Here is a 24,351-nt window from a genome sequence, read left to right as displayed (position 1 = left end):
CGCCCCCGGCCTCACCGCACTATCCTTCCTCCGGCCGTCATGGGCCTGTCTGCCTTGCGGGGAAATCCACTCATGTGATCTGGAAATCCAGACATACTGGCCCTGACTGGGTGCACTACTTTTCTTGGTTCAGATTTATCCTGCCCCCTTCCTGCACGCGTCTGCTCTCTCATTCGATGCTAAGTCTAGGTACTTACCCAGTAGTAATGGCCCCCATCCCAAATCCATCTGCGATGTGCACCCGCCCTGCACCATGACTTGATCAACAACGTGGAGAGGGCGGGGATCTAAATAAATTAAGTTCACACATGTCCCCGTTTAGATCGCTTCCCTCTTGACGAATCATGTTCCGTCTTCTTTGTGTTTTGGTTCGCATGTGGATCCCCATCCGATCATACTACGTAGGTCACAGGTACAATCAGGTGGTGTTGGATCCTTCCACGTCATAAAGGAATGTGGGCTGACTTGCCTCGGGTTTCATTAGTAAGGGTAGTGGCAAGAAATGGTATACATTTTGGTGTATAAATCCATACGCAGGCTTGAAGATAGATGTGGGTAAGAGAAGTAGCAAAGGTTCATGGAAAGTATGGTTGGTTCATTACCGCGATCTCGCGCGGGAATATGTACATGTACATGTCAACCCGGTGACATGACATCCACTGCACTCAAGAGGAATGAAAGGCAAGTCACCAAAGTCAGAGACATGGTGTATATGGTACAATATCAAGACAGATCACAAATAACGTCACAAAGATTGGAGGTGCCCCGGGAATGGCGGTCAATCAGCCCCGGGCCAGCGAGAACATACATACGCATAGTGCACAAGAAGTTAGGACATGATGGGAGGGAAACGGAAAAGTCAATGACCTCTTTCAAACATGAGGTCAGCAGCATCACAGATTAAGAATAAAAGAGTCGGGTATATGATAGATTGTTTCCCAAGAACGCCGTTCTGAGGTATCAGATGAGAATCCACATGGTGGTTGGTGTCAGATTAGATGTCGTTTTGTTTTTCGCTCCGAAATGGTTCGTGGATAGATGTGGGGCGTCTCGCCCCTCGTTCTAACTCAAATGGCTGGTGCACCCGGGTTGGGTTGCTTAATGGAGTTGAAGAGGTATTCCGGGGGAAGTCTCCGCATGTTGGAAGGTCGATCGGTTCCAAATCCTTGCGGAGCCCGCATGTAGCCCTGACGACGGCGTTGGATCTTGTTAAAGATGATGCCGGCTATGACGATCAAGAAGACGCAGCCGAGGGCGCAACAGAAGGATATCAATACGACGATACCGTTGGAGAGGTGCTTGCCTGGATGGAGCGTTAGTCTGAGTCCAACATTATCATAGATCCACTGGACGAATGCATACCTCCGCTTGTGTAGGGGTTCTGGTTCTGGAAAAACATGTGGGCCATACTGCCCGGTTGGCCATCAGGCTTAGAAGAGAGCAAGAAAGGCTGCACCGTCGTCCCGTTGTACAAGGCCGCAGAGGCGTTTCCGAAATCCGGAATCTGAAGCCGACCAGTGACCAGAAGCATTTGGTCGTCATTCAGAACGCTAACATCATCGTGGTTTTGGTTGATGGGAAGGACCTCGAGTCCACGGATGTCGGTCCCGTCATCGAACACGTCTCTCACAAACTGGAAGCTGGAACCGTCATACTGGGCAATGAAGCTGGAGCCGTTGGTGTACACGCCCGCAAGCCAAAACTTCGTCACCTGCGTATTGGCCGGAGTGAACGCAGTGATAGTTCCCGGAATATCGGATGAGGAAGCCCCTTCGAAAGTCTGCCATTGCTGTTTCTTCACCACATAGGTTGCGACTACTGACTGATTCCCACTGATAGTGAGATCTCCAACTGCCAGTATTTCCTTGCTGTTCAGCCACTTGAGTGCCAGCACGGTTCCATTCAAAGTCGCGCCTGGTCGATTCCACTGCTGTTCTTCCGTATCCCAGTAGCAAACGCCCGGGCATGGGAGAGCACCAGCGCTTTGAAAGCGCCCCCCAATGTAAATGTGGTTCGAGCTAGGGCGGGGAGCAATAGCGTTGACCGTCACATCCTCACCAATAAACCGGGGTGGCTGATGCTCGGAAAAGGTGTTGTTGCTCATGCTGTACGCGACCAGTCCATTTAGAGTAGAACCGCTCACGCGTCCAGTGACATTTCCACCTGCATAGAGAATTTTGTCCGAGATTGCTAATGCCAAAAAGGTAGAGTTGCTATCAATGCCTGCCCCCAAGCCACGGATGGTCCCGGTACTACCGTCAAGTATAGCGAGATTCTCGATTGCAGACCCATTAGTCGCATTGGTTGTGAACTGGCCTCCAAGGATCGTAAGGTTATTGCCAGAGCTCGTATCATAAATACCTGTGAAGGTCTGACCGCTTGTATTAAAATCCGTCAGCAGAGGCTCCAAACCCAGCTTATTGTCGTAGAGGAGAGCAACAGCGCCGGCAGCAGCGATGCCGCCAGAAGAAAGACTGCCAGCAAGAATGGTTGCATTATCAGCCTCCGCAAAAGCTGACAATTGGCCCGCGAAGTCCAGTTGGCTGACGTTGAGATTCTGTAGCCAGTTGTTGTGCGAAGGAACCCACACGGCAAAACCAGAGACATTGGTCGACGGACTGTTATCAAAGGGAAGCAACTGATCGAAATCACCACTAACACCAACGATGGTCTCGTTGAGATCCACAGAAACATTAAGTGAGAGAGCAAGGACGCTGTTGACGGGGCCATTGACACCTGCGCCTAGTGCTGACCAGGTCTTCGAGTTGAAGGAATACGCTGCGACGTAGCTGAGACCGTCGTTTCCACCAGCGTAAGTATCCGTGAAATTTCCGCCGACATAGAGATAATCGCTCAACACCGTCATGGTAGACACTTTAGAGTTTAGTCCACCCTTTGGCATTGCTGTCGCATTGCCGTCCTGTTCAAAGTACATGACGTTCTCAATATTGGAGCTTGAGAAATTGCCGCCGACGTAGATGGTACTACCATGACTGGCTAAGCTGTAGACTGAAGCACCGTGTTCAAGTGCCAGCCCTGCTTGATCGATGGCAGACTCTGTAATATTCGTGCTTTCCTGCGACGGATTGTACTCGTATAGACCATTCAAGTCATCGCTGGAATTTCCCGACAAGGAGTTCGCCACGAACTGGACCATGGAGGCCACCACAGTGACACTGTTCCCTTGGCCTGTTATCGGTGTCAACTTGACGCGCGGGCGGAAAGAGCTGTCGCTGGCATCCACATGGCCGGTATAGACCGTGTCGTACTTCTCGTACAGGTTGGTCTGGTAGATGAGCGTCTGAGCAGATTCATCAGCATCGCTGGTGGCGGTGACGGTCACATTGACGATGCCACGGGAGCTACAGGTGCCATCCTGCTCACAGCCAGGGGTGTACAGTTTGATCGAGTAATTGCCTGACTGCTTGACATCTGGTTCAAATACTACTGAGGCGCTAGTCGCGTTTGAGTCGGTCACTTGCGTGGTCAAGTATTGGGATGAGCTCTGGCCGGACGCTGCCGTAGACCATGATCCCGTGCGAGTTGATTTCGAGGGATAACTCAAGTCTGCACACGTGGGTTCGTTGAAAGCATCCATGGCGTATGCATAGATGTCTGCCAGAGTCAGTAATCTTAGGTCCAATCTAGAAGTAGACAAGGTAAACTAACTGTTCTCGAAAACTTCAATCCCGTTTAGGCCGCCGCCATTGCCATACCAATCCAAGACCTCTATCTGGAAGCCACTCATGCCAACGCTGTTGACAAAGCGGAACTCACGGTACTTCTCCGATGTGCTATTGGAAAGTGGACAAGACTGGTCGCAGTAAGCAGCATTGCCGGAATCAGGATCGGTGTAGGTCAGGTTCATGATTCCATTATCTGGAAGTCTTCTGAACAAGAACGTTTTCGTGCCTCGTCCCTCGTAATGAGTGTTGTACAACTTGAACTTGGTAGGCGTATACTCGAATCCCATTTCTGCGCGCCAGTATCCGGGGGAATTATTCTCGAGTAGCCATGTCTTCCCGGAACCATCGTCGCCGCTCGTCTGACAGATAATATTGCGAGGACTGATGAAGCCGCTTGTCGAGGACTCGGCGTCGGAAGTAATCGTAGCATTTTGAAGATTGATCACCTGCGGGTCCTTATCGACCGACGTAGAATTCCCGATGCCATCAAAGGAGCCACCGAAGACGATATGGCCATTTTTGGCCTTCAAAATCGAATTGACGGGCCCGTTGAAGCCACCAAAGGACAAGTTCGACCAGCCTTCATTTCCGACCCAGGCGACCGCGTTTGAGATATTAAAATAAGTGAAGTTTCCTCCAACATAGACACTGTTTGTTTCTTGATCGCAAAGTAAAGCCGACACCGAGCCTGAAAGTCCTGACAAGGCCGTCACTTTATCCGAGTCTGGGTTGTACAATGCGACGCCTTCCGATTCGACTCCTCCCAAGCTGGTGAAGTTGCCTCCCACAAATATACCCGAGAACGTTCCGTCTTCCTTGGTGAAGGGGCACATCGCACGAATGTGGGCGTTGGATGTCGAGAGTGACGTGAGTATCCCGTTCGGGAGAGGGGTGAGAATAGACTGCGCATTGTTATTTGCGGTCGCTGCGTCCGACTGTTCGGTGTACTGATAAAGCGAGACGGCATCGAAGTCTCCGGTGAGGGCGACCTGACCCAATGGCGAAAGATCCAACTCGGGCTCTGTGACGGACTGGAAGGTCAATCCGTAAGCGGGGGTCAACTGGAGAAAATACCCAAGGCGGAGGACGGTTGACAAGCCAGCCGTCGCAGGCCCAAACAGTGAGGGAGCCCTCATTGTTTAGGTTCGCGACGACAGCCCGAAGAAAATGTGAGGCCCAAGAAGAGAAGGGGGAATTGCGAGTTGCTGGGATCCGAGAAAGGTGTTGAGAAAAATGGATGAATTTGGTTCAAAGAAAGACAATGTGCTCTAATGGGAGGCTGAGCTACCAGCACGAGGAACACGAGAAAAGGAGTGGTCGGGCCAGAAACATGAAAAGACAGATGCAGAAAAACAAAAAAGCGAGCGAAGGAGATAAGGAATGAATGAATGTGAGATCAGGCAGAGGAGCCCGATACTACAGGAATGGCCACAGCCAGGTGAAAATTAATTAACGAATGACTGGATGAAGTTGGATGGAGCGAACGAGTGACATGGCAGGCAGGGGCTTGTTTGTTCAAGTCCCGTCGTCGCTGGTGGTTTTTCAGGTACCATCATTTCCCGCCCGGTCATTGCCTGCCCTTCTGGCCCTTCTGCGCCGCGCTCCGGTTCCACCAGCACCACCGCCCACTTGCGAAAAAGCGAACCGTCGGGAGGGGCGCCCGGGATTTACATCGGTCCGGTACGTGATACGCTCCCATTACTCGTCCGCGATGGGGCCGCGGGTTGCGTATGAGATAATGAGCCACTGTTCGGTGTCCACTTGCGGTGGGGGGGCCTCAATTTACGGGCCTCACTGGTGGTCCTCACGATTACTACTGTGTACTATTTGCATACCCTCCGATCATATCGAACAAAACAAAACCAACCTTGCCAATGACTCGGAAGGCCTGGACACTAGACAGAGGGCTGGTTTGATCAAATGCAGGCCTACTACTGACTACCCTGATGAGACACCTTGCAGCCGGTGAATTTCCTATTATTAGGCGATCTGCTCCAATTATCCCAACCCCTAATATTGGACGCCATCGCAGCGACAGCCATAATGGACTGCATCGGAAGACTACTAGATGACGGTCCTCAATTTACCGCCGTCATCTCAGGATCGGTGCATCTCACCCTATTGAAGTCATCCTTACTGGCGGTGTGTCATGCAACCTTGAGTCGCATGAACATGTTACAGAAGCCTAACCTAATATACCTACAGCAATGGTACATTAAGTTTGGCTTTTTACACAATATCCCTACATGCAGCTACATCTTGTTTATGTTGATCGGCTCTGTACTAGACTCCGGCAGATATTTGCTATTCAATCCCTCAGTCATTGGTTTCTTACGCTCAGGCATTAAACAATCTCTCTTGGGCACTCACCGTGTAAATGCCCCATCGCCTCAGACTTTAATCGAAGGCTGCCCCAGATGATGTGATGCATAGGTCAGCAGGCCTGCTGCATTCTAAACATTACAATCAGAGTAGGGTATGTTTCGTGGGGTTATCTTATCCTTCTCCTTACTATGGGGCTGAATTCTCACGTCACTCCCTACGTATGGAGTACAGGTAGTTATATTGAGCGATGATGAGGTTTCACTTACATTCTGGGTGAGCGAACAGGCACCTCTATGTGCAGACAGGCAAATACTAGCTCGCTTCAGTCTATGGGGGCAGTTTATCCACTAGTTATATATGCTTGCAGAGAGGCATCGTGACCACAATATATTGATATATCAGACGAAACCTTGGACATATCAAACTGCGATTGATATGTAAGATATGTTTTCCAGAACAGGAACGGATCGCTGCAAGTTTGGATTCCAAATCAGACGACATCCGGAGTACAAGCCGGAGCTATGCCGTCATTATTCTCACTAGCCTGAGCATATCGACCACATATGATAGGCATACAGCTCTCAACCTATACATCGGCAAAAACCACGTCCTACAGCTTGACAAGTGTTTGACTATACTTCAAAGGTACTTTCGGTGGCTATAAAAGATTCACATATCAGGAGGGTCGAGCTAAGCCCTCTTAAATGAACCCATTCCATTATTATCTTCCGGTAGGGCCTGGTGAATCTGAGAAATAAGCTTTACTACTACGCAAATTAACAACAGACTCTGCGGGCCATAACGTGGGATCTGGGGTTGAATGCAGACAGCTGTCCATGTCCTGATTTATGAGTCCCCACGGGGCTTTGCTAAGTCAACAGTATTATCTGAATTGGAAATAGATCGGTAGCCCAGATGTTTGGAGGCTACCAGAATTAAGCAAGGTCGAAAGCTTCATTTCTTCGACGTGGTTAGCCCGCTTCTTATCCGTATGTGTTCTCACGCCAGGAGCACCTATCAGGTTCTTGAGTATTCCTGGTGAAGAGGACATAGTTAGTCTTGGGGCTAGGATTAAGACCCGGCCTGATTGTCGGCCGATGTGTTACAGCTTTGAGACCAGTTTGGTTTCATGGTTGGGATTTGTCATGTGCTGTCACTATGGCCCTTGCTCAATGCTTGTTTCGATAGATATGTAGTGGTGGACGGGCTCGCAATACTAGCGTAAGTACAGGGTGGTAATGCTGCTGCTCAGATATATAAAATTGTTTAGACATTTGTAGGGAGGGCGTAGGGCGACACCGGTTCAGAGACGCGACAGTGCCACAAAAGTACATTATTATAATTCTATTCGCCAAGCTAGATACTTATTTAATGCTGGGCTCGGCTATATGACTGGGATTCCATTCACCTCAACGAAAATTGGATAATGTTAAACGGTATAGATCCAATTAAGTGGTAAAACATTACACAACTTACTTTGAACTGTGATTTCTGTCTCATCTAGAGAGCCTGTAAGTTTAGTTCTCATTGGTAGCACTCACCCTGGCTCTAATATGGGCCTGCCTGGAAATATTCACATCTCTGTCGTGAATACGATGTGATACTGTGACAGTGTTGATTATGCTACTGCCTCAGGCATTAACAAAACGCTAAACCGATTCTGCAGAAGTGGCGCCAAGAGTTCTTGCCGCACCGCGTGAGAGGCAGCCGCGCGCAACGCGAGACTCCAGGAAAAAGGATATCGGAGCTCATTATCAGATAGCCTACAATTACCTTTAACTCTATAAAGCAACCCCAACTCACTACTCATCCACCTAGAATTTGTCGCCGCCTCGGAATATATTAACCTACCTTCTTCAATTCCCCTTTCACTTATTGTGACACCCCTGAGGGCTCCTCCAAGATGTGAGCTTCTTCACTTTATTTCGCTATCTTTCATACTAAACTCTCTATAGGGAGAGCTTTGATAACATCTATCTCGACCTCTCGAAGCAACATGGAAAATGCAAGCTGGCGGAATCTGGCTTAGGATGGAAGCCTTCCGGAGGAGGCGAAACGTTCACTCTCGATAGCAGCAACATTGGCGCGGCCCAATGGAGTCGAGCAGCAAAGGGTTATGAACTGAAAATCCTGTCGCGCTCATCGGGTGTCATTCAGCTCGATGGTTTCGACCAAGAGGTATGCCCTTAAACCTGTCATGGGGTGATGTCGCTATGAGAGAAAAGCCTGCCTAATCTTTGACCCTTCGACTTTAGGATTTCGAGCGGTTGAGCAAAGCGTTCAAGATCTGGTACGGCATCAACATGGAAAGCAGGGAACACGCCCTCCGGGGTTGGAACTGGGGTAAGGCAGAATTTGCAAAAGCAGAACTGTCCTTCAACGTACAAAACCGACCAGCCTTCGAAATTCCCTACTCCGAGATCTCGAACACAAACCTTGCCGGAAAGAACGAAGTCGCCGTTGAGTTTTCACTTGGTGGCGAGGGTAACGAGCCCGCAAAGTCAGCTGGTAGCACGAAGAACCGTGGTCGCAAAGCCGCTTCTGGCCCCGACGAGCTTGTTGAGATGCGATTCTACATTCCAGGAACGGCCGTGAAGACGGAGAAGGGCGTCAAGCAAGAAAATGCGGACGAAGAGAATGGTGAGAACGAGGGCGAGGAAGAAGAGGGTGGCGAAGAGCAGAATGCGGCGAACTTGTTCTATGAGACGCTCATGGACAAGGCAGAGATTGGAGATGTGGCTGGCGACACTTTCGCTACGTTCTTGGATGTTCTTCACCTCACACCCAGGTGCGTATCCCCCGAATGGTATAATCGCAGTATGTTAACATCTTGTGCAGAGGCCGATTCGATATCGATATGTACGAATCATCCTTCCGGTTACGCGGTAAGACCTATGATTACAAGATTCAGTACGCGTCTATCAAGAAGTTCTTCCTACTTCCGAAGAACGATGACACACATACATTGATCGTTCTGGGACTTGATCCTCCGCTACGACAAGGCCAGACTCGCTACCCATTCTTGGTTATGCAGTTGAAGTTGGATGAGGAAATCAGCTTGGAGCTTAATATGACCGAGTGAGTGCTTATGGATGAGTTTATGTGGTTTCCGTCTGACGCTCTCTTAGTGAACTCTTGGAAAACCGCTACAAGGATAAGTTGGAACCTCGTTACGAAGAGCCCATCCACCAGGTTGTTACAAAGATCTTCCGTGGGCTGTCAGGCAAGAAGGTCATCATGCCATCGAAGGACTTCGTCAGGTCAGTGATATGGATACTTACATCGAAAGGGTTTTCGAGTTACTGACATATTGTATAGCCATCACGGCCACAGCGGAGTTAAATGTTCCATCAAGGCCAACGAGGGTCTCCTATACTTCTTGGATAAGAGCTTGATTTTCGTTCCCAAGCCTGCCACTTACATTCAGATTGAGAACATTGCTATCATTACCATGTCTCGTGTGGGTGGTGCCATCTCGGCTAGCAGAACATTTGATATCACCGTCAGCTTGAAGGCTGGTATGGGAGAGCACCAGTTCAGCAACATCAACCGGTATGCGCATTTCTAAAGCTGAGCTATGCAAAGACGCTGACATCTTCCAGTGAGGAACAACAACCACTCGAGGAATTCTTCAAGGCGAAGAACATTCGATTCAAGAACGAAATGTCCGATGATGTATGTGGAATCCTACTGATACCTATCTATGTAGTCTGCCCTAACTGACTTGATGTACCAGGCCTCGGCTCTCATCGCGGCTGCTCTTGACAACGACGATATGGCCTCTAGTGATGACGATAACGTACGGGCCGACCGCGGCTCGGCTGATGAAGACGAAGAGTCAATTGACGAGGACTTCCAGGCCGAATCTGACTCAGATGTTGCGGAAGAGTATGATTCAGCGCACGAGAGTAGTGGCAGCGGAAGCGATGCCGAAATGGGGGATGCATCCGATGGCGGTGACGATGATGAAGACGAACCGATGTCCGATGACGAGGGCAAGCGGCCGAAAAAGAAGACCAAGGTTGGAAAATAAGCATCCCCGCCCGATTCCCGACGCGCGCCGATTGCTATGATGATAATCTCATAATGAACCGGCCGACATGACTTTCAGGATCAGGTCCTTCTCCGCTGAAGCCAAGCCGCCACGCGGCTGGGATGCCCCCCCCAATCTTTAGGCGGGGAAGTTAGACTGGTTGGATTTTTGAAGCCCTTGTAGTTGTACTCTGGAACACTGCATATCGGCATGATTAGTTTCACGAAGTGTTGGCCAATGGCATCGCATTGGTTCCCATTCGCAAATGTAGCATACATAGCTAGTTCCGTTGTCAGTTCGGTGTTGCGGCAATATGATATATCAGGCTGGTCGATCTGAACCAGCTCAATTAATTTTGCTATCGACAAGACTATTGAGGAGCTCCTGCATGTGCATATATGTCATACTAGCTCTTCGCGGAGGATGATCCGTGTTCATGACTCCAGGTTATTGTCGATCATGGAAGGTTAATTCCATATAGAAACCCTTTGGCGTCGACGGTATCTCCTCGACTGCCGCCATCGTTTTCCAGACATCAATAAATTGTCACTACAAGACAGATCATACGGCACTAGACATCCCTGGAAGTCCGCGAGGTAGGTAGATAGAACTTTCTGCACTACTTCTGTGGCTGCAGCATGGATTTGGCCGATTGCCATGGTGCTGTACGGCGAGGCCAACCTGTCTTGCATTTGGGGGCTTGCGATAGGGTGTTGGCCTCGGACAATGAAGTGCGGTGTAGGGGATGAACGGCGGGCAGCAAGCAAGCAGGTCGAGAAATCGACCGGAAGAGAGCTCTTTGTTTGGATGGTGTAGCATTACTCCGAATGTCTCTCCCTTGCTGTGTAATAATGCCGCCCCGTTCCATGCATTGTGATCGCAGATGCATAGAGGATTATTTATAGCTAAGGAATTCCTCCGTATGTAGTACTACTACTGAGCTCACCCCAGAGAAGGAAATAGTATTTAATCCAACTACCGTATCTATTTGGCGGTCATGTCCAACCTCAGTCAGAGCCCCCTATCTAACTGTGGCCTAAATTTGAGATTTATTGTTGCTTCGAAATTCCGATCGGCCTCCCGTTCTCTGTCCGAATCCTTCCCCGTAGTAACACTGGAACGCCCCTCCGGCAAGTTCCCTGGATGGTGTGACGCTTTGCTCCAGACCGTTGGCGGGCAGCAACCATTGGCTGCCTGTTAGGCCAGACGGCTTACCGGGTTTTTCCGTTCCACGGTGACCTTTTTCTTTGCTCCCCCCCCCCCCCCCCCCCTGACTGATGTCGGCCCGCCCGTTACGCGGTTACGCATCAGTAGATTCCAGTCTAGCTGGCTAGATGCTTTTCCCCAATGAGAGAGGCCCCGTGCGGTGCGAGCAAGCGCATCCTGTCTGAAACAAGGTATCTGCCGGGTCCAGCTGGAGTAAGCCTAATGGATGTATGTCGTGAGGTAGCCGGGCGGGCTTGCGTATAAATGGTCCATCGGATGATGGTTGCAGGTCCAGATGATTCGCACCGGATACACCTGACTGACTGACTGACTGGCAAGGCTAAGAATAGCCCGCCGCAGCGGATCTGTCTTGGAAAGCAAACTTGAGAGTGGTTGTCTTCGACCCAAGGACCGGTAGATCCAACACAGTGCAGCACACACGGGTCAGGAGTTCAATTTTCTAATTCACCCCCTCTGAGTGAAGTGTACAGCTCCAATCCCATCGGCCTAAAGTGGAATATCGGATGGCTCCAGGGTTCCCCACGATTTCGGCATCCTGAGTTTGGGGGCCTTCGCCTTTCTTATTAAGCCTGCGGTGGTGTCCCACCGATCTCGAGGGACTTTGAGTTTGCTTGGGGGATGCTCATTGCTTTTTCTTTTGACATGTCTGGTAGCAAAGACTGGGCTTGGTAGGCTGGGATTTGCTGGATAAATACCCAAGGGTAAATTTATCTACTACTATCTACATAGGAGTACTTTAGGTTGGGATGAAATAATCATGACCTTTGCGCCATGGTAGATCGGAAATCGAGAGCGCCATATAAGGGGAAAATAGAAAAGCAGGCCAAACAATCTGATAGAAAGAATTCATCAATCAGTACGGAGTAGTAGAAAAGTGGTGTATCTGAAGAGTGGGCGACAGAGCAGCAAGACTAAAGGATTAGCTTGGAGCCCCCCCTTTCTTTCTCGGACAGGGCCACCAAACAGTCTGGCTCCAACGACTAAACACCCCCATCACTCCGCAGGTCCCAATCGCTCTCCTCTTCCCCTGTTCCTCTGTACGTCTTCTCTTCTCTCTTTCATCGCCCGTTTTATTCCTTCGCCCCGACAATTGTTTATTTTTTCCCGTTTCGTTTCGCCTCGTCTCCTGTGCACACGCTGCTTTTTTAGCCGTGCCTTGAGAATCCTCCTTTGGTTCCAGCCATCATCGTCCCCTTTGCTCGTGATTGAACTGAACCTCACTCACCCTTTGACCGGCGAACAGTAGTATCCAGGTAGGCCCTCACTTCTCTGCATCCCACGGTCCCCAGTACGTGGAAGTGATATCGCCGTCCACGTTGCTGCTTCGAGACCCTCCCCTTGACTGCTTCCTGCAAGGACTGTGTCGCTAACGAAGAAGGTACTACCGGTTCAGGGGAACTTCCTCATCGACGCTCGCTACCTCCTGCCTCCTCGACGCTCGCTTTTCATATCACCTGCATACCCTTTACTTCCACAATGGGTAAGCTTGTCGCCCTGTGCCCTTCCTTTCATCAACCTGCGATTCGGGGACCCCTTTTCTATCTGCCATCCAATCTTCCTATCGTCTCCGATACGGGATCCTTGCGCGTTGTGATACAACCATGGCACGTTCCAGAAATCGGAGTGCGGATGGTCGCTCTCAAGGAGACTCTGAAGCTCTCGCACTTTCTCCTCAGAAAGGCTCAGAGAGAGTCAAGCGTCATTCGTACTCACCTGTCCTCGATCGCTTGTCCTCCGAAAGTGAAAGACAAGATCCTGAACCAGATGCTGACGCTGCTTCGGACAATGTAGCTACACCACCACCTGCACCCGTTGCCAATGGCACGCCTGTCTCTGCATCTCCCCCCAGCAGCAAGCCCAGTTCGCCCTTCGTTGAACGCAGTAACCCAATGGGAGCTGGAAACGCTCAGACTGTGAGCTCGAAGGACCCCAAGGCTGTTGCTCAGGCTGCTACGGATATGAAGAATGTCGTTCGCCGGAAGCTGACCGGCTACGTTGGTTTTGCCAATCTGCCCAACCAATGGCACCGTAAGAGTGTCCGCAAGGGTTTCAACTTCAATGTGATGGTGGTTGGTAAGTTTCAAGCCCACCAGAGATCTGTTCAACGGAACCTGATTAACTGATACGGCCTCTAGGTGAGTCCGGTCTCGGAAAGTCGACCCTCGTGAACACACTCTTCAACGCCTCCCTCTACCCCCCCAAGGAACGTACTGGCCCTAGCCACGACATTATCCCCAAGACCGTTTCCATTCAATCGATCAGCTCCGACATTGAAGAGAACGGTGTTCGTCTCCGTCTGACTGTGGTTGACACACCCGGATTCGGTGACTTCGTCAACAACGACGATTCGTGGCGCCCGATTGTGGAGAACATTGAACAGAGATACGATGCCTACCTCGAGGCTGAGAACAAGGTCAACCGAACCAACATTGTCGACAACCGTATCCACGCCTGTGTCTACTTCATTCAGCCTACCGGCCACTCTTTGAAGCCTCTCGATATCGAGGTTATGCGCAGATTGCACACCAAGGTCAACCTGATCCCCGTGATCGCCAAGGCTGACACCTTGACGGATGAGGAGATTGCTGCTTTCAAGCAGAGGGTATGATAAAATGCTGCGCCTCTTCGCTATTCAATGCTGACACAATCCGCTCTAGATCCTTGCCGATATCCAGCACCACTCTATTCAGATCTTCGAGGGCCCCCGCTACGAGCTTGACGACGAAGAAACTATTGCCGAGAACCAGGAGATCATGTCCAAGGTCCCCTTTGCCGTTGTTGGTGCCAATGCCGAGGTTACGACCCCCGACGGCCGTAAAGTGCGCGGCAGAAGCTACCCCTGGGGTATCATCGAGGTCGACAACGAGGAACACTGCGACTTTGTTAAGCTGCGCCAGATGCTGATCCGCACCCACATGGAAGAGCTCAAGGAACACACCAATAACTCTCTGTACGAGAACTACCGCTCCGACAAGCTTACCCAGATGGGTGTGGCCCAGGACCCAAGCGTTTTCAAGGAGGTCAACCCGGCGGTCAAGCAGGAAGAGGAACGCGCTCTCCACGAGCAGAAGCTCGCCAAGATGGAGGCGGAGATGAAGATGGTCTTCCAGCAGAAGGTCGCAGAGAAGGAAAGCAAGCTGAAACAGAGCGAAGACGAACTATACGCCCGACATCGCGAGATGAAGGACCAATTGGAACGGCAACGCCTGGAATTGGAAGAGAAGAAGACTCGCCTCGAGACCGGGAGGCCGATCGAAGAAAAGGGGAAGCGAAAGGGATTTTCTCTCCGTTAGACGAACGAACGCATGACCGGCACCCCGATGCCTTTTGCCCAGGGGCTCATACAACGGACCACCGAGGTTATGTATGGTCATCGGAGGCGCTCTGGTGGTTTTATGTTGATTTCTCCACGACTCCCGATTGGCCGCACGCTCTTTCTAACCCGCCGCCTTTTTTCTCTTGTGTTTATTTGTTCTCTCCCCCACGCTCCCTGAACCTCTACTTTCTCGTATCTGCTTCCAGTAATGACTCTATTATTTTTTTTGACCGGATGGACCGCAGAAAAAGAATGCTTCGATTTCTTTTCTCTTTCTCAGCCGAAATTAATCACCAGTTGGGGCTTGACTAGGAGATGTGCAGGAACACAAGAGCTACATCCGGCTCGGTGATCTGCTTGGATGCTCAACCAAGTGGTCTGGTCCTGGACTCGCAAGATGACGCACGGGGTGACGGCCTAGAAGACCGCTTTGGGTTCGGAATTCACTGCTTCATGTCCACTTTCGCTTCTTGTTATGTACTTTTGCCTACGCTATACCTTGTTCCCGCCGATTTCCTATTCCCCGTTGTGGCCTGGTACTCCTACTTTTATTTTATCTTCGGTACACTTTTGCCTCTTTTACACATTTTAGTGAGATCACCCACCCCTGACCATCATTTTTTCTGGACGTTTTTCCTTGTTCCATTGCAGTTTCTGTTGTGTGCTAGTTGTCAATCTTAAGTGTTATTGAAGAGCGAAGCGAGACGGACAAAAGAAAGAGAGAAAAAAGCAACCCGAAGCTAGCAGTACCTCGATTTTGATTGATTGCGTACAGCTCTAATTGTAGGGGAGGCATGGACGTAGGCATCAGCAAATGATGTGCGCAGTGATCCTCAGAAAGAGGGAAAGGGAGAGGGAGAGGACCACAACAACAGACCCGTCTAGGTAGATCCTCGAAGCAGGTGATAAGGCGATGACCGAATAGATAGACCAAGATAGGTTGAGAGATAAGCTTTGGAGCAGCCGGTGGTGTTGCATCATTGCGGGCGGCGACGTCACGGGGGGCGGAGTGCGGCTGAGCGGAGGTGAGCCTAGAAAGTACACGGTCGACTGTAGAAGACTACAGTAGCTTCCTTCAGCTGGCTTAGGAAGCACCAAAGCACCTTTAGTTCAGCCCGGCACGCTACCACACTACCACACTACCACCCTACTTACCACCACCAGCAGCTCAACCAGAACCATCGTCCAAACCCACCGCTGTCCCCGCCCAGCCTCCCTCCCAAGTGGATATCCGGCGCCGTCCACCGCTCAATTAGTTTCCCCGATTCTTCTTCGCTCCTTCTTCTCCCTTTCCCCTTCCCTCCCTTCTGCACCTGCTGTTGGCCGCTCCGTTGCAGCAGTTCCTGTCTACCCTAGTACCTTCGTCCTTATTCTCACGACATCCCGAAGCGTCCAACTTCAGTCGGTCTCTATGGCTCCTCCTCCCCCCTCAAACTTGCCTCTGCCTGACAGGCTGAAGGCTTTGGCTCAAACATTGCAGTATGTGTCGCGTGTTTCGGAATCTCTTCACGGAATGTGCTAACATAACCTGATTCTGCTCAGATTTGCTTGGTTTGCTGGGTAGGTTCCGCTCCTGCGAAATGTCTCGCTGTCCCTTTCGGCTACCTTTCATAATACACCCTGTGCAATTGCGTCTTAGCCCTTGCAAGACTGCTTTTTTTCGCCAAAGCATCTCCCGACAGCTTTCACTGCCAGACCAGGGCCCTCGCTAACGGATCACAGGCATGTGACATTGCTCCTTTCCGTACTCCGTTATGTGTTGTCCTACATCACTTTCAACTACTATTCTTCCTCGGCGCAGGCGTCCTACCGCCTTGCATTCGTGTCCGCTGCCGCGACATACGGCATTGTGGTGTACAAGGGACACATTGCCCGCGGCCGTCTCCAGGGCAGCGTCCCTAGCATCGTCTTGAAGCTGGCTGGTGATGAGAATGTTCAATATCTCGGTAAGTCATAACGTGGTATATTGCTATTGGATAGTGGAGCAACTGTGGCTGACACGAGTATCAGGTATGGCATTGGTTTGGCTCTACTCGCGCCAAATCCCGTTGGCCCTGCTGCCTTTCAGCGTTTACTCTGTATTTCATGTTGCGACTTACACTCGCGCCCAATTGATTCCCACCATCCAGGGCCCCGCCCAGGGTGCTGCCGCTCCCGGTTCGCCCACCTCTCCTAGCGCCCCCAAGCCTGCCGCTAGATCCTCCCCCCTGGGCGACACCATTGGACGGTTTGTCAAACAGTACTATGATGCCAGCATGCACCTGGTCGCCCAGCTAGAGATGTCGCTTCTCTTCCGCCTGGCCTTGGCGATTCTCACCTTCTCCAAGGGTAGCTTCGTTCTCTTCGTCATCTACCTGGCATTCTTCCGTGCTAGATACGCCCAGAGCTCCTTTGTCCAGCAGGCTGTTCGTCATTTCACTGCGAGAGTCGATGCTTCGGTGTCCCACCAGAGCACTCCCCCGGCGGTGCGCCAGGGATGGGAGAGTTTTAAGGGATTCGTGGGCCAGGCCTACGAGGCTACGGATCTCAACCGGTTGAGCGCCGAAGCTGGTGCTAAGAAGCCCCAATAAAGGGTCGACGGTACGGCTCCCGGTGGCTCCAGGATATATGACGGAATTGGTTGAATTGCCCCGTGGCCTACTTGCATGAATGGCTTTGCGGGAGCCGTTTGTTCTGGATGCCGAGCAACTAATGAACTCGACGGCCTATGGTATCATCTTTTGGTGAGAAAGGCGGCCATTTTTACGAACAATAAAGATTGTGAATAGTGGAGGAGGGTGGAGACAAGACTGGAGTAGCATCAAAGAAGGTATCTTTAATTGCTCGAGGGAGGAAGTGGGGAGTATTATGTGAAATGTCTCAGCAGCTTTCTTGTCCTTGAATACGTCTTATTGCTTATCGCTTATATATGCACAATGCGAGAGTAGAGTGCTCCACAGTACTATCTACGTAGTGGACAATGGTTAACCTTTGTTCGTGCCCGGCTGGCCTGTAGGGAGCTCGGTCAGGATCGGAGATGGCGTACCTAGTCGGGGGTTCGGCGGGTCTGATCAGACCTCCGATCCAGTTACGGCCTGGCCGTGGCTAAGCAGCAGGTCGATAGGCGGATTATTGGCTGAGGGCCTGACGAAGATCCAAGGGCAGGCCTGCCTGAGGCCGCCATTCTAACTCGGACGGCGGAGAAAACAGGAAACCGACCGAAATTTTGGGCTCCCGGGCGTTGGCTATGCCCGAAGTATCTTTTATCATCGAGAGGTGCGATGCTCACGACTCCCCCTCCAACCGTTGTTGGCACTTGATTGACCCCCGGATTCTTTCGCTTCCCCTCTCTCCGAACCCCCTTCTCTTCCGTCATCCCATTCCTCTTCGGGGTGGCGTCCTTCCGTTAACCCAACGTCGCCGCATCCCAACCCCCGTGGTCTGGCCCGCACCACGATCCGGTGGGTTGCGGTATTCTTGCAATGAGCTTGACCTCGCGTGTCCTGGGCCTGTTTACAACGACAGCGACACCTGCTTCCGATTCCCCCGCGTCGCCTGCTCAGCTACCCAACGTGGCGAGCAGCAACCATGTCTATCACGCCGCCGGTCCGATAAGCGCAACCAGCGACCATGCACAGAACTCGGCGTCCCTTCTGGACGAGGAGGAGCCTCGTCCTCCCTATCTACACGTATGTGGCCTCAAGCGACTGTTACAACTTTCGTCATGACCTGGCGGTTGAATCATTTTACTGTGCCCATGATCTGACTAATGGCTTGGATACAGGCAATGCTTGCTGGAGGCACCGGTGGTACCTGCGGTGACATGCTCATGCATTCGTTAGATACGGTCAAGACCCGGCAGCAAGGCGATCCGCACTTCCCTCCCAAATACACCTCCATGACCTCGTCCTATGCGACCATATACCGACAAGAAGGGCTTTTCCGTGGTCTGTATGGCGGAGTTACTCCGGCGCTGTTCGGTTCCTTCCCGGGAACCGTCATCTTCTTCGGTGTTTATGAGTTCACCAAACGCAAGATGCTGGATGCGGGTATAAACGCCAATGTCGCGTATCTGTCTGGGGGTAGGTAAACCCAGTGCCGTCGCTGCTCAGTTTGCGGTGCTGAACATGTCTAGGTTTCTTTGCCGACTTGGCCGCCTCCGTTGTATACGTCCCTTCAGAAGTCCTGAAGACGCGGCTGCAGCTTCAAGGACGCTACAACAACCCCCACTTCAACTCTGGATATAACTACCGCTCGACCACGGATGCGCTACGCACGATCGTCCGCCAGGAAGGATTCCGCGCGCTCTTCTACGGATACAGGGCTACGATCTACCGTGACCTTCCCTTCTCGGCCTTGCAGTTCGCATTCTACGAACAGGAACATCGGTTGGCGAAGGAATGGGTGGGCTCTCGGGATATTGGACTTGGCTTGGAGATCTTGACTGCAGTCACGGCTGGTGGAATGGCCGGTGTCATCACTTGCCCTATGGATGTCGTCAAGACCCGTATTCAGACCCAGCAGAACCCGGAGAGTTCGCCCTCATCTCATTCACCCAAGTCGACGGGCGAGCCTGCGTCGACGAAAGAGAGCCCCCGGCAGCATACCTCTTCGCACACGACGTCCAACCTGCGCACGCATTCGCGGCCCATCTCCACGTCGGGTGCTTCGACGTCGGTTGCGCCGCCGGGCGCTCCCCGTCTGGATACCTCATCGTTCCTAACCGGTCTGAGGATGATCTACCAGACCGAGGGAATCGCCGGGTGGTTCCGTGGAGTCGGACCTCGCGGTGTATGGACTAGTATCCAGAGCGGAACGATGCTGGTCATGTACCAGTACCTCTTGAAGAAACTGGAGGCCTACCAGGGGGTGGAAGACTTGAGCCCTCTCTGATTGAGTATCTGCAATTTGCATTTGGCATTCGACCCGTTCCTGGGGGGGATGCCTGGGACATATACGGAGTATGGACCGTTGTAGATAAAACCGCACCATAACCGGAGCATGAGCATTATAGACGGGTATGTTGGGAAGGCGGCCCGACGGGGGTGTGGCATGATTTTTCCTTTTCTTTTCTTTGTGTGTTTTAATTATTGGATTCCCATTCCCCTCCCGTCCGTTCCTCGTGTTGATGACGAACTGCATGATCGGGTTGCTGTCTTGTCTATACGAAGTGGTTGAGGATCATCATGTACGGTTATATTGATAGACATTAGAAGGTTGAGTAATGAGCACTGTATTATACTATACACTCAGCACTTTTGTTTCTCCTCAGGCCTGACTGGAGCTGCTTTTTCACTGAGCTCCCTACAGCATGATTGTATAGAATCACTAAAAAGTCTTTGATTACTTAATAAGTACCAGACTTCTGTTTGGATAAGAAGGTCCAGTTATGGTTGACATCTGGAGCCGGAATTTGGAATGTTTCGGCCGATCTAAGGGATGTTCTACTTCTGGCGCTGCTTTTTGCTTACTGAGGACAAATCCCCTCCTTTTACTCCAATCCTTCGCGAGACCTGATCAGTAAACTATAGAGTCAATCACCTGATGCTGAGCATATATCACAAGTATCTAAGGCGGTGTGGCGCGTGGAATACACAGTACCTTGCAGCCCCCTTCCTACTCCTTCTGCGATACCTTTAATCGGCATCACACATCATGATCCACACAATGGGAGACTCTAAACACCTAATCCGCGAGCACATCATTGATCAAATCCCAAGGATCATCTTCGAACTCCTCCAAAAGGTCGATTCAACTGCCATCCGGATCTTGGGTGATACTCCCACCAGCGTCCTCGATCCTGGGGATTATCTGAAATCTATACGTCCATTTGTATCCAAAATTCAGGATTGCGTTCATGAATCTTACCCAGAGTACAAGACGTGCTTCCTATCTGTCAACATATACCGCGGCAAACACTCCTATTTCGTGGTAGATGTCAACAATATCGACTATGACTATGAGACTGCTCATACTTGCAAGACGCCCATCCCGGTCTATGTCCTTCGCCTGTCGAAGAGAAAGCCGACGCTTCATAGAACAACAGCGCTGGATGAGCAGCTCGCTGAAACACTGGCAGATATGCACAATGGACATGGTCGGGATCCTCTGCCTTTGTTTGATGATTATAATGACCCGAATATTCAATACCGCAACCCACGCAGCCTTCAGCGTTGAGATGAGACCTTCGCTCTATAATTCTACTATACATATTCTGTTAATGTGTGGCTTCTTTTTTGGCCAATCATTTCATTCTCATTTACATCATTAACATATATCATGTTCCTTGGCTCCCCTACATACCATCGTCCATTCAAACGATTCTCCTGACAGGTTGTCAACCGCCTTGGTCCTAGAGAGAGATCAGCATGCTCACTTAAAAGACACTCCCATTCAACAACATGATACCATACCCATTCATCAAAAAAGACACCTACTGGTTCCTCTTCACGCAAACGACCCTTCGCTACTAGATGGTGTCATTTGGTGAGTGTGGATAGGACATCTGGTGGAGATGGTTTCAATGTCCGTTCTCTGTTGCGGAGTCTGTGTTGAGATCTCACAATCCCCTCGCCCCTCTTCTCCACAATTTTCTTGCTTCTGCGGAATAGTCAAGCATCTGCACCCTTGATAGAATTTCTGCTTCCAGGTGCACATCTGCTATTCGTATGAGTGTGTGTGTGTTCGATGCTACCGAGTTTCACGATGAACAGGCCTCGCTTGAATCTCGATGGTAGATGTTTTGTCAAGACAGAGATGGGTGAGTGAGGTGCACGAAGATGGAAATGAAGGACCGTGGAGGATTATCGTGTTCTGATATAAATCCAATGCATACTACTAGTACACTATGTGACTGTGCACCTGCTATCACGTGCATGGTTTCGATTGGTCGAACCCCGTCTATCTCTACCTAATAGTACCTACGTAGTACTTGGTGTAGCTCCTACCTATGTGATACATTTATCCTGGAGTTGTCTGGCGGGGGGAAGCACAGACCTTATTGAAGACCGCCGCACGGATGTTAATTAGCTAGATAGTCGCTAGTGACCTAAAAGGGAATGGGGGGAGTATAGTACTACTACTCATACCTACTAGTACACACATCACATGATCGCAGTAATCAGATCGTAGGCAACAGCAACAGCAACAACTAACATACATGCCATTCTACCCATCAGTACAGTACGGTATCTACCTAGATAAGCATATGCTATTTGCCCGAATGGCCACCCAACACTTCCCCGGTTGGCTTCGAGTGTACGTCACGTACACCCTACCAAGACAAGACATGAATCGCACACTAACATGAAAACTAACATCACCTATTAGCATCCTCCTCATTCTCACCATTGCCTCCTTCTACCCTCAACTGCGCCTTCTCTGGACGAGAAAAGATGGCTCGGGGATATCGCTCTCCTATCTATTGTTGAATTTGATCTGTGCGACAGAGCAGTTCTTGTTGGCTTTTATATACTATACCATGCCGGATGGCGAGTCGAGTATGTTTGTTGAAACGCCCAAGTCTTGGGGCGATTGGGTGAATTTGGTTCAGCTTGGTGTGGGTTGGGTGGGGATGGGTGCTGTGTGAGTACTACCTACATTGATTATCTCTTCGTTTGATTATACCTATCTATTAAGGCGAGGGGAGGGGAGAGAGGTGGGCTAATTCTGGTGAAAGATTCGGGCTGTGTCTTCTATACCCCTCCGACTCACGACTTCGGCATAAGATCGGTGTGGTAGTGGTATACATAGCATTCCTTTGCATATCGTTGATTCCGGCGATATTGCTCGTCAGTGTCGGTTCGAAAAGTGATCATCACAGTTCGGAAGATGACTTTATGTTTGCCCTTTTTACCGGTGGACATTTCGTGTTTCTGAGTCCGGTTATAACTTTATTGGGTCTATTGTCGGTGGTCTTTCAGGCGTCGAGGCTCTGGAAGGGTTCGCCCTTGCGTGCTCTCAGTCTGCCAGGCCTCAAGGCACAGGCCATTCTGTTTGCGGTTTTGGCAGTTACTTGGCCGTTTCGGGTGACATATCTGGGAAATGCCGTGTGGGATTGTTTTGGTTCTTGGTTTTCGGGGGTCAATTGGTTCATGTTTGTTGGGTGGCCGGCTGTTGATAGTGCGGTTTATGCGATCATTCAGGCGGTATTGCTGGGGTTGGCGAGGAAGTGTAATAGCGAGTTGGATGCTGTTGGAGAGAGAGAACCATTGTTGAGAAATAGGGAGTGATGATTGATTGATTTCACTAATCACGGTGAATTCAACTGTACAGAGGCTGGGACTACCACCTTGGGCCGTCCTTCGTTATCCGGAGGATCAAGAACTGCACCTCCCCAGAGACCAGGCACCGTTAACACAGTATCCATATGGTTTTCCTTCGTTCCCCAATCTCACCAGTCCAATTGGCACCTTTCGAACCGGTATCGGATTGCCTCACCTACCCGGGCATCTTCAGGCAAGTCATATAAACAAGTAAGATCGGCCCCCCAAGTCCAGGTCTCATAGGGCTGAAGAGTAATGAACTTGTCCTCTTCCATGCCTACATTGACTTGACTATCCCCCTCAAGATATGGGGGATAGCCGGGTACCATGCCAGGACTCCCATTTGTCGGTACCATGGCGATGCCAATGGACACCAAATGCATGAACCCCTTCAAAGCCGGACGGGCCAAAAGTAATCGGTCGAGCTTTATCATCTCCTGAAACCCCATGGTAAGTGACCTTATATGTCACTTGCAGGTATTCCTTCACTTTCCATGTTGAGGGTGCATCGATTTCAAGACTGAGTATCAGAACACCTGGACTATTGCTTCGCCGGAAGAAAGTCGTAAAACGCACATAAAGGGTACTTGGGAATATAGAAGACTCACACTGTCATACATGGCTCAATGATCGGGTCACCCCGTCGTCGAGGCGGTGGCATCCCTTCGAGCAGAGTGAACGAGCAACATGCACCCCTTGGAAGAATCACAGGTGTCGACTTGGACAACAGGTCCTTGCCCAGGTACGTTTCATTCGTGAACCTCCCCTCCTGGCCAAAATAGCTCATGCAACTCACCTGGTTTCAAAGGCTGGTAAAGGGCTGGACCCATCTTAATTTTCCATGACGATGAACCACTGGCACTGAGAGACCAGAAACGAGGAGTCTCGGGTTGATTGAGAGGCTGGGTATTCTCCACTTCTAACTTTTGGAAACCACCGTGATACAGACTATGAAAGAGAATAGATCCATCCGGCTAGTCAGTGCTCGGAGACCAGGAGAGTATACATGGTTGCTGACTTTCTTTCGGTTCCTCACGATCCGGTAAGCGTTTACTAATGGTTAGAGTAAAGAAATGCTTGTCTGGGTTCTCAGTCCAGAAATATCGGGGTGCATAGATGGAAACTCTCAGAGCCGGAGTAGTTGGGCTGACCCGGTCAGTGTCTTTGAAGTTCAAAGAATAATGTGTCGTACCATCGGTCTTTATTAGAGCTTACATAGGAGTCCAAATAGTTAGCTATCGATAAAGAGATGATAGTTATTATTGGGGCTGAATCGATGAGATGAAAGAGTGGAAAAAGGATGTGAAGCCTGTGAGTGAAAAGGACCCCTCTTCGTTAAATACCTCTAGTCCATTTCGTCCAGCAGTCATCTTACCAGTTTACCACCTCAGTACCCGACTAAATAATACTCAACTCCTCAACTAGGCAGGCAACTATGAATAATTCCCTTTTGGAGATAGTTTCCAGCGGGGAACGGACCCTAACCCAAACGGGGCTAGAGCACAAAGCGGTAGGCGACAA

The 24,351-nt window shown here is 50.6% G+C and overlaps 10 protein-coding genes across 10 annotated transcripts; 8 read left to right on the top strand and 2 right to left on the bottom strand.

Moving 5' to 3' along the window:
* Nucleotides 1-985: 985 nt before the first annotated feature.
* Nucleotides 986-4,991, bottom strand: BO94DRAFT_6073 (putative cellular morphogenesis protein (Rax2)). The gene is made up of 3 exons (XM_025616538.1): nt 3,670-4,991; nt 1,363-3,615; nt 986-1,303 (listed from the first exon to the last, which is right to left on the bottom strand). The coding sequence occupies exons 1-3, from the start codon at nt 4,820-4,822 to the stop codon at nt 1,068-1,070; spliced, it is 3,642 nt and encodes a 1,213-aa protein (XP_025473082.1). The 5' UTR covers nt 4,823-4,991; the 3' UTR covers nt 986-1,067.
* BO94DRAFT_6122 (uncharacterized protein) lies at nt 4,908-5,883 on the top strand. Its single transcript, XM_025616659.1, has one exon. It carries the CDS (start codon nt 5,161-5,163, stop codon nt 5,653-5,655), a length of 495 nt encoding a protein of 164 aa, XP_025473081.1. The 5' UTR covers nt 4,908-5,160; the 3' UTR covers nt 5,656-5,883.
* A 1,877-nt stretch (nt 5,884-7,760) lies between these two features.
* Nucleotides 7,761-10,480, top strand: BO94DRAFT_529707 (FACT complex subunit POB3). Its single transcript, XM_025610507.1, has 8 exons — nt 7,761-7,916; nt 7,967-8,189; nt 8,267-8,799; nt 8,850-9,089; nt 9,140-9,271; nt 9,330-9,563; nt 9,614-9,686; nt 9,748-10,480. Coding segments are annotated over exons 1-8 (1,734 nt in total). The 5' UTR covers nt 7,761-7,914; the 3' UTR covers nt 10,045-10,480.
* A 2,392-nt stretch (nt 10,481-12,872) lies between these two features.
* aspB (septin AspB) lies at nt 12,873-14,564 on the top strand (the record flags this gene model as incomplete). Its single annotated transcript, XM_025613035.1, has 3 exons — nt 12,873-13,344; nt 13,407-13,873; nt 13,929-14,564. The coding sequence occupies 3 exons, from the start codon at nt 12,873-12,875 to the stop codon at nt 14,562-14,564; spliced, it is 1,575 nt and encodes a 524-aa protein (XP_025473079.1).
* Nucleotides 14,565-14,733: 169 nt separating this feature from the next.
* On the top strand, nt 14,734-15,331 carry BO94DRAFT_5854 (uncharacterized protein). Its single transcript, XM_025615692.1, has one exon. The coding sequence runs from the start codon at nt 14,903-14,905 to the stop codon at nt 15,266-15,268; it is 366 nt and encodes a 121-aa protein (XP_025473078.1). The 5' UTR covers nt 14,734-14,902; the 3' UTR covers nt 15,269-15,331.
* A 294-nt stretch (nt 15,332-15,625) lies between these two features.
* On the top strand, nt 15,626-17,429 carry BO94DRAFT_505466 (uncharacterized protein). Its single transcript, XM_025609543.1, has 4 exons — nt 15,626-16,066; nt 16,130-16,147; nt 16,310-16,533; nt 16,598-17,429. The coding sequence occupies exons 1-4, from the start codon at nt 15,999-16,001 to the stop codon at nt 17,155-17,157; spliced, it is 870 nt and encodes a 289-aa protein (XP_025473077.1). The 5' UTR covers nt 15,626-15,998; the 3' UTR covers nt 17,158-17,429.
* A 263-nt stretch (nt 17,430-17,692) lies between these two features.
* BO94DRAFT_529703 (putative mitochondrial carrier protein) lies at nt 17,693-19,821 on the top strand. Its single transcript, XM_025610506.1, has 3 exons — nt 17,693-18,255; nt 18,351-18,648; nt 18,702-19,821. Exons 1-3 carry the CDS (start codon nt 18,049-18,051, stop codon nt 19,457-19,459), a joined length of 1,263 nt encoding a protein of 420 aa, XP_025473076.1. The 5' UTR covers nt 17,693-18,048; the 3' UTR covers nt 19,460-19,821.
* Nucleotides 19,822-20,233: 412 nt separating this feature from the next.
* On the top strand, nt 20,234-20,743 carry BO94DRAFT_541149 (uncharacterized protein; the record flags this gene model as incomplete). The annotated part of the gene is made up of 1 exon (XM_025613034.1): nt 20,234-20,743. One exon carries the CDS (start codon nt 20,234-20,236, stop codon nt 20,741-20,743), a length of 510 nt encoding a protein of 169 aa, XP_025473075.1.
* Nucleotides 20,744-21,788: 1,045 nt separating this feature from the next.
* On the top strand, nt 21,789-22,797 carry BO94DRAFT_580177 (PQ-loop repeat-containing protein; the record flags this gene model as incomplete). Its single annotated transcript, XM_025615308.1, has 3 exons — nt 21,789-21,823; nt 21,896-22,150; nt 22,245-22,797. 3 exons carry the CDS (start codon nt 21,789-21,791, stop codon nt 22,795-22,797), a joined length of 843 nt encoding a protein of 280 aa, XP_025473074.1.
* Nucleotides 22,798-22,817: 20 nt separating this feature from the next.
* On the bottom strand, nt 22,818-24,200 carry BO94DRAFT_551987 (uncharacterized protein; the record flags this gene model as incomplete). Its single annotated transcript, XM_025613567.1, has 7 exons — nt 22,818-22,957; nt 23,006-23,107; nt 23,157-23,377; nt 23,439-23,563; nt 23,592-23,778; nt 23,824-23,976; nt 24,157-24,200. The coding sequence occupies 7 exons, from the start codon at nt 24,198-24,200 to the stop codon at nt 22,818-22,820; spliced, it is 972 nt and encodes a 323-aa protein (XP_025473073.1).
* Nucleotides 24,201-24,351: the final 151 nt, after the last annotated feature.

This window comes from Aspergillus sclerotioniger, assembly GCF_003184525.1.
Source record: "Aspergillus sclerotioniger CBS 115572 chromosome Unknown BO94scaffold_1, whole genome shotgun sequence".
Lineage (NCBI taxonomy): Eukaryota > Fungi > Ascomycota > Eurotiomycetes > Eurotiales > Aspergillaceae > Aspergillus > Aspergillus sclerotioniger.
Note: the sequence above shows the minus strand (reverse complement) of the source record. Positions and strands in the feature narration are given on the sequence as shown.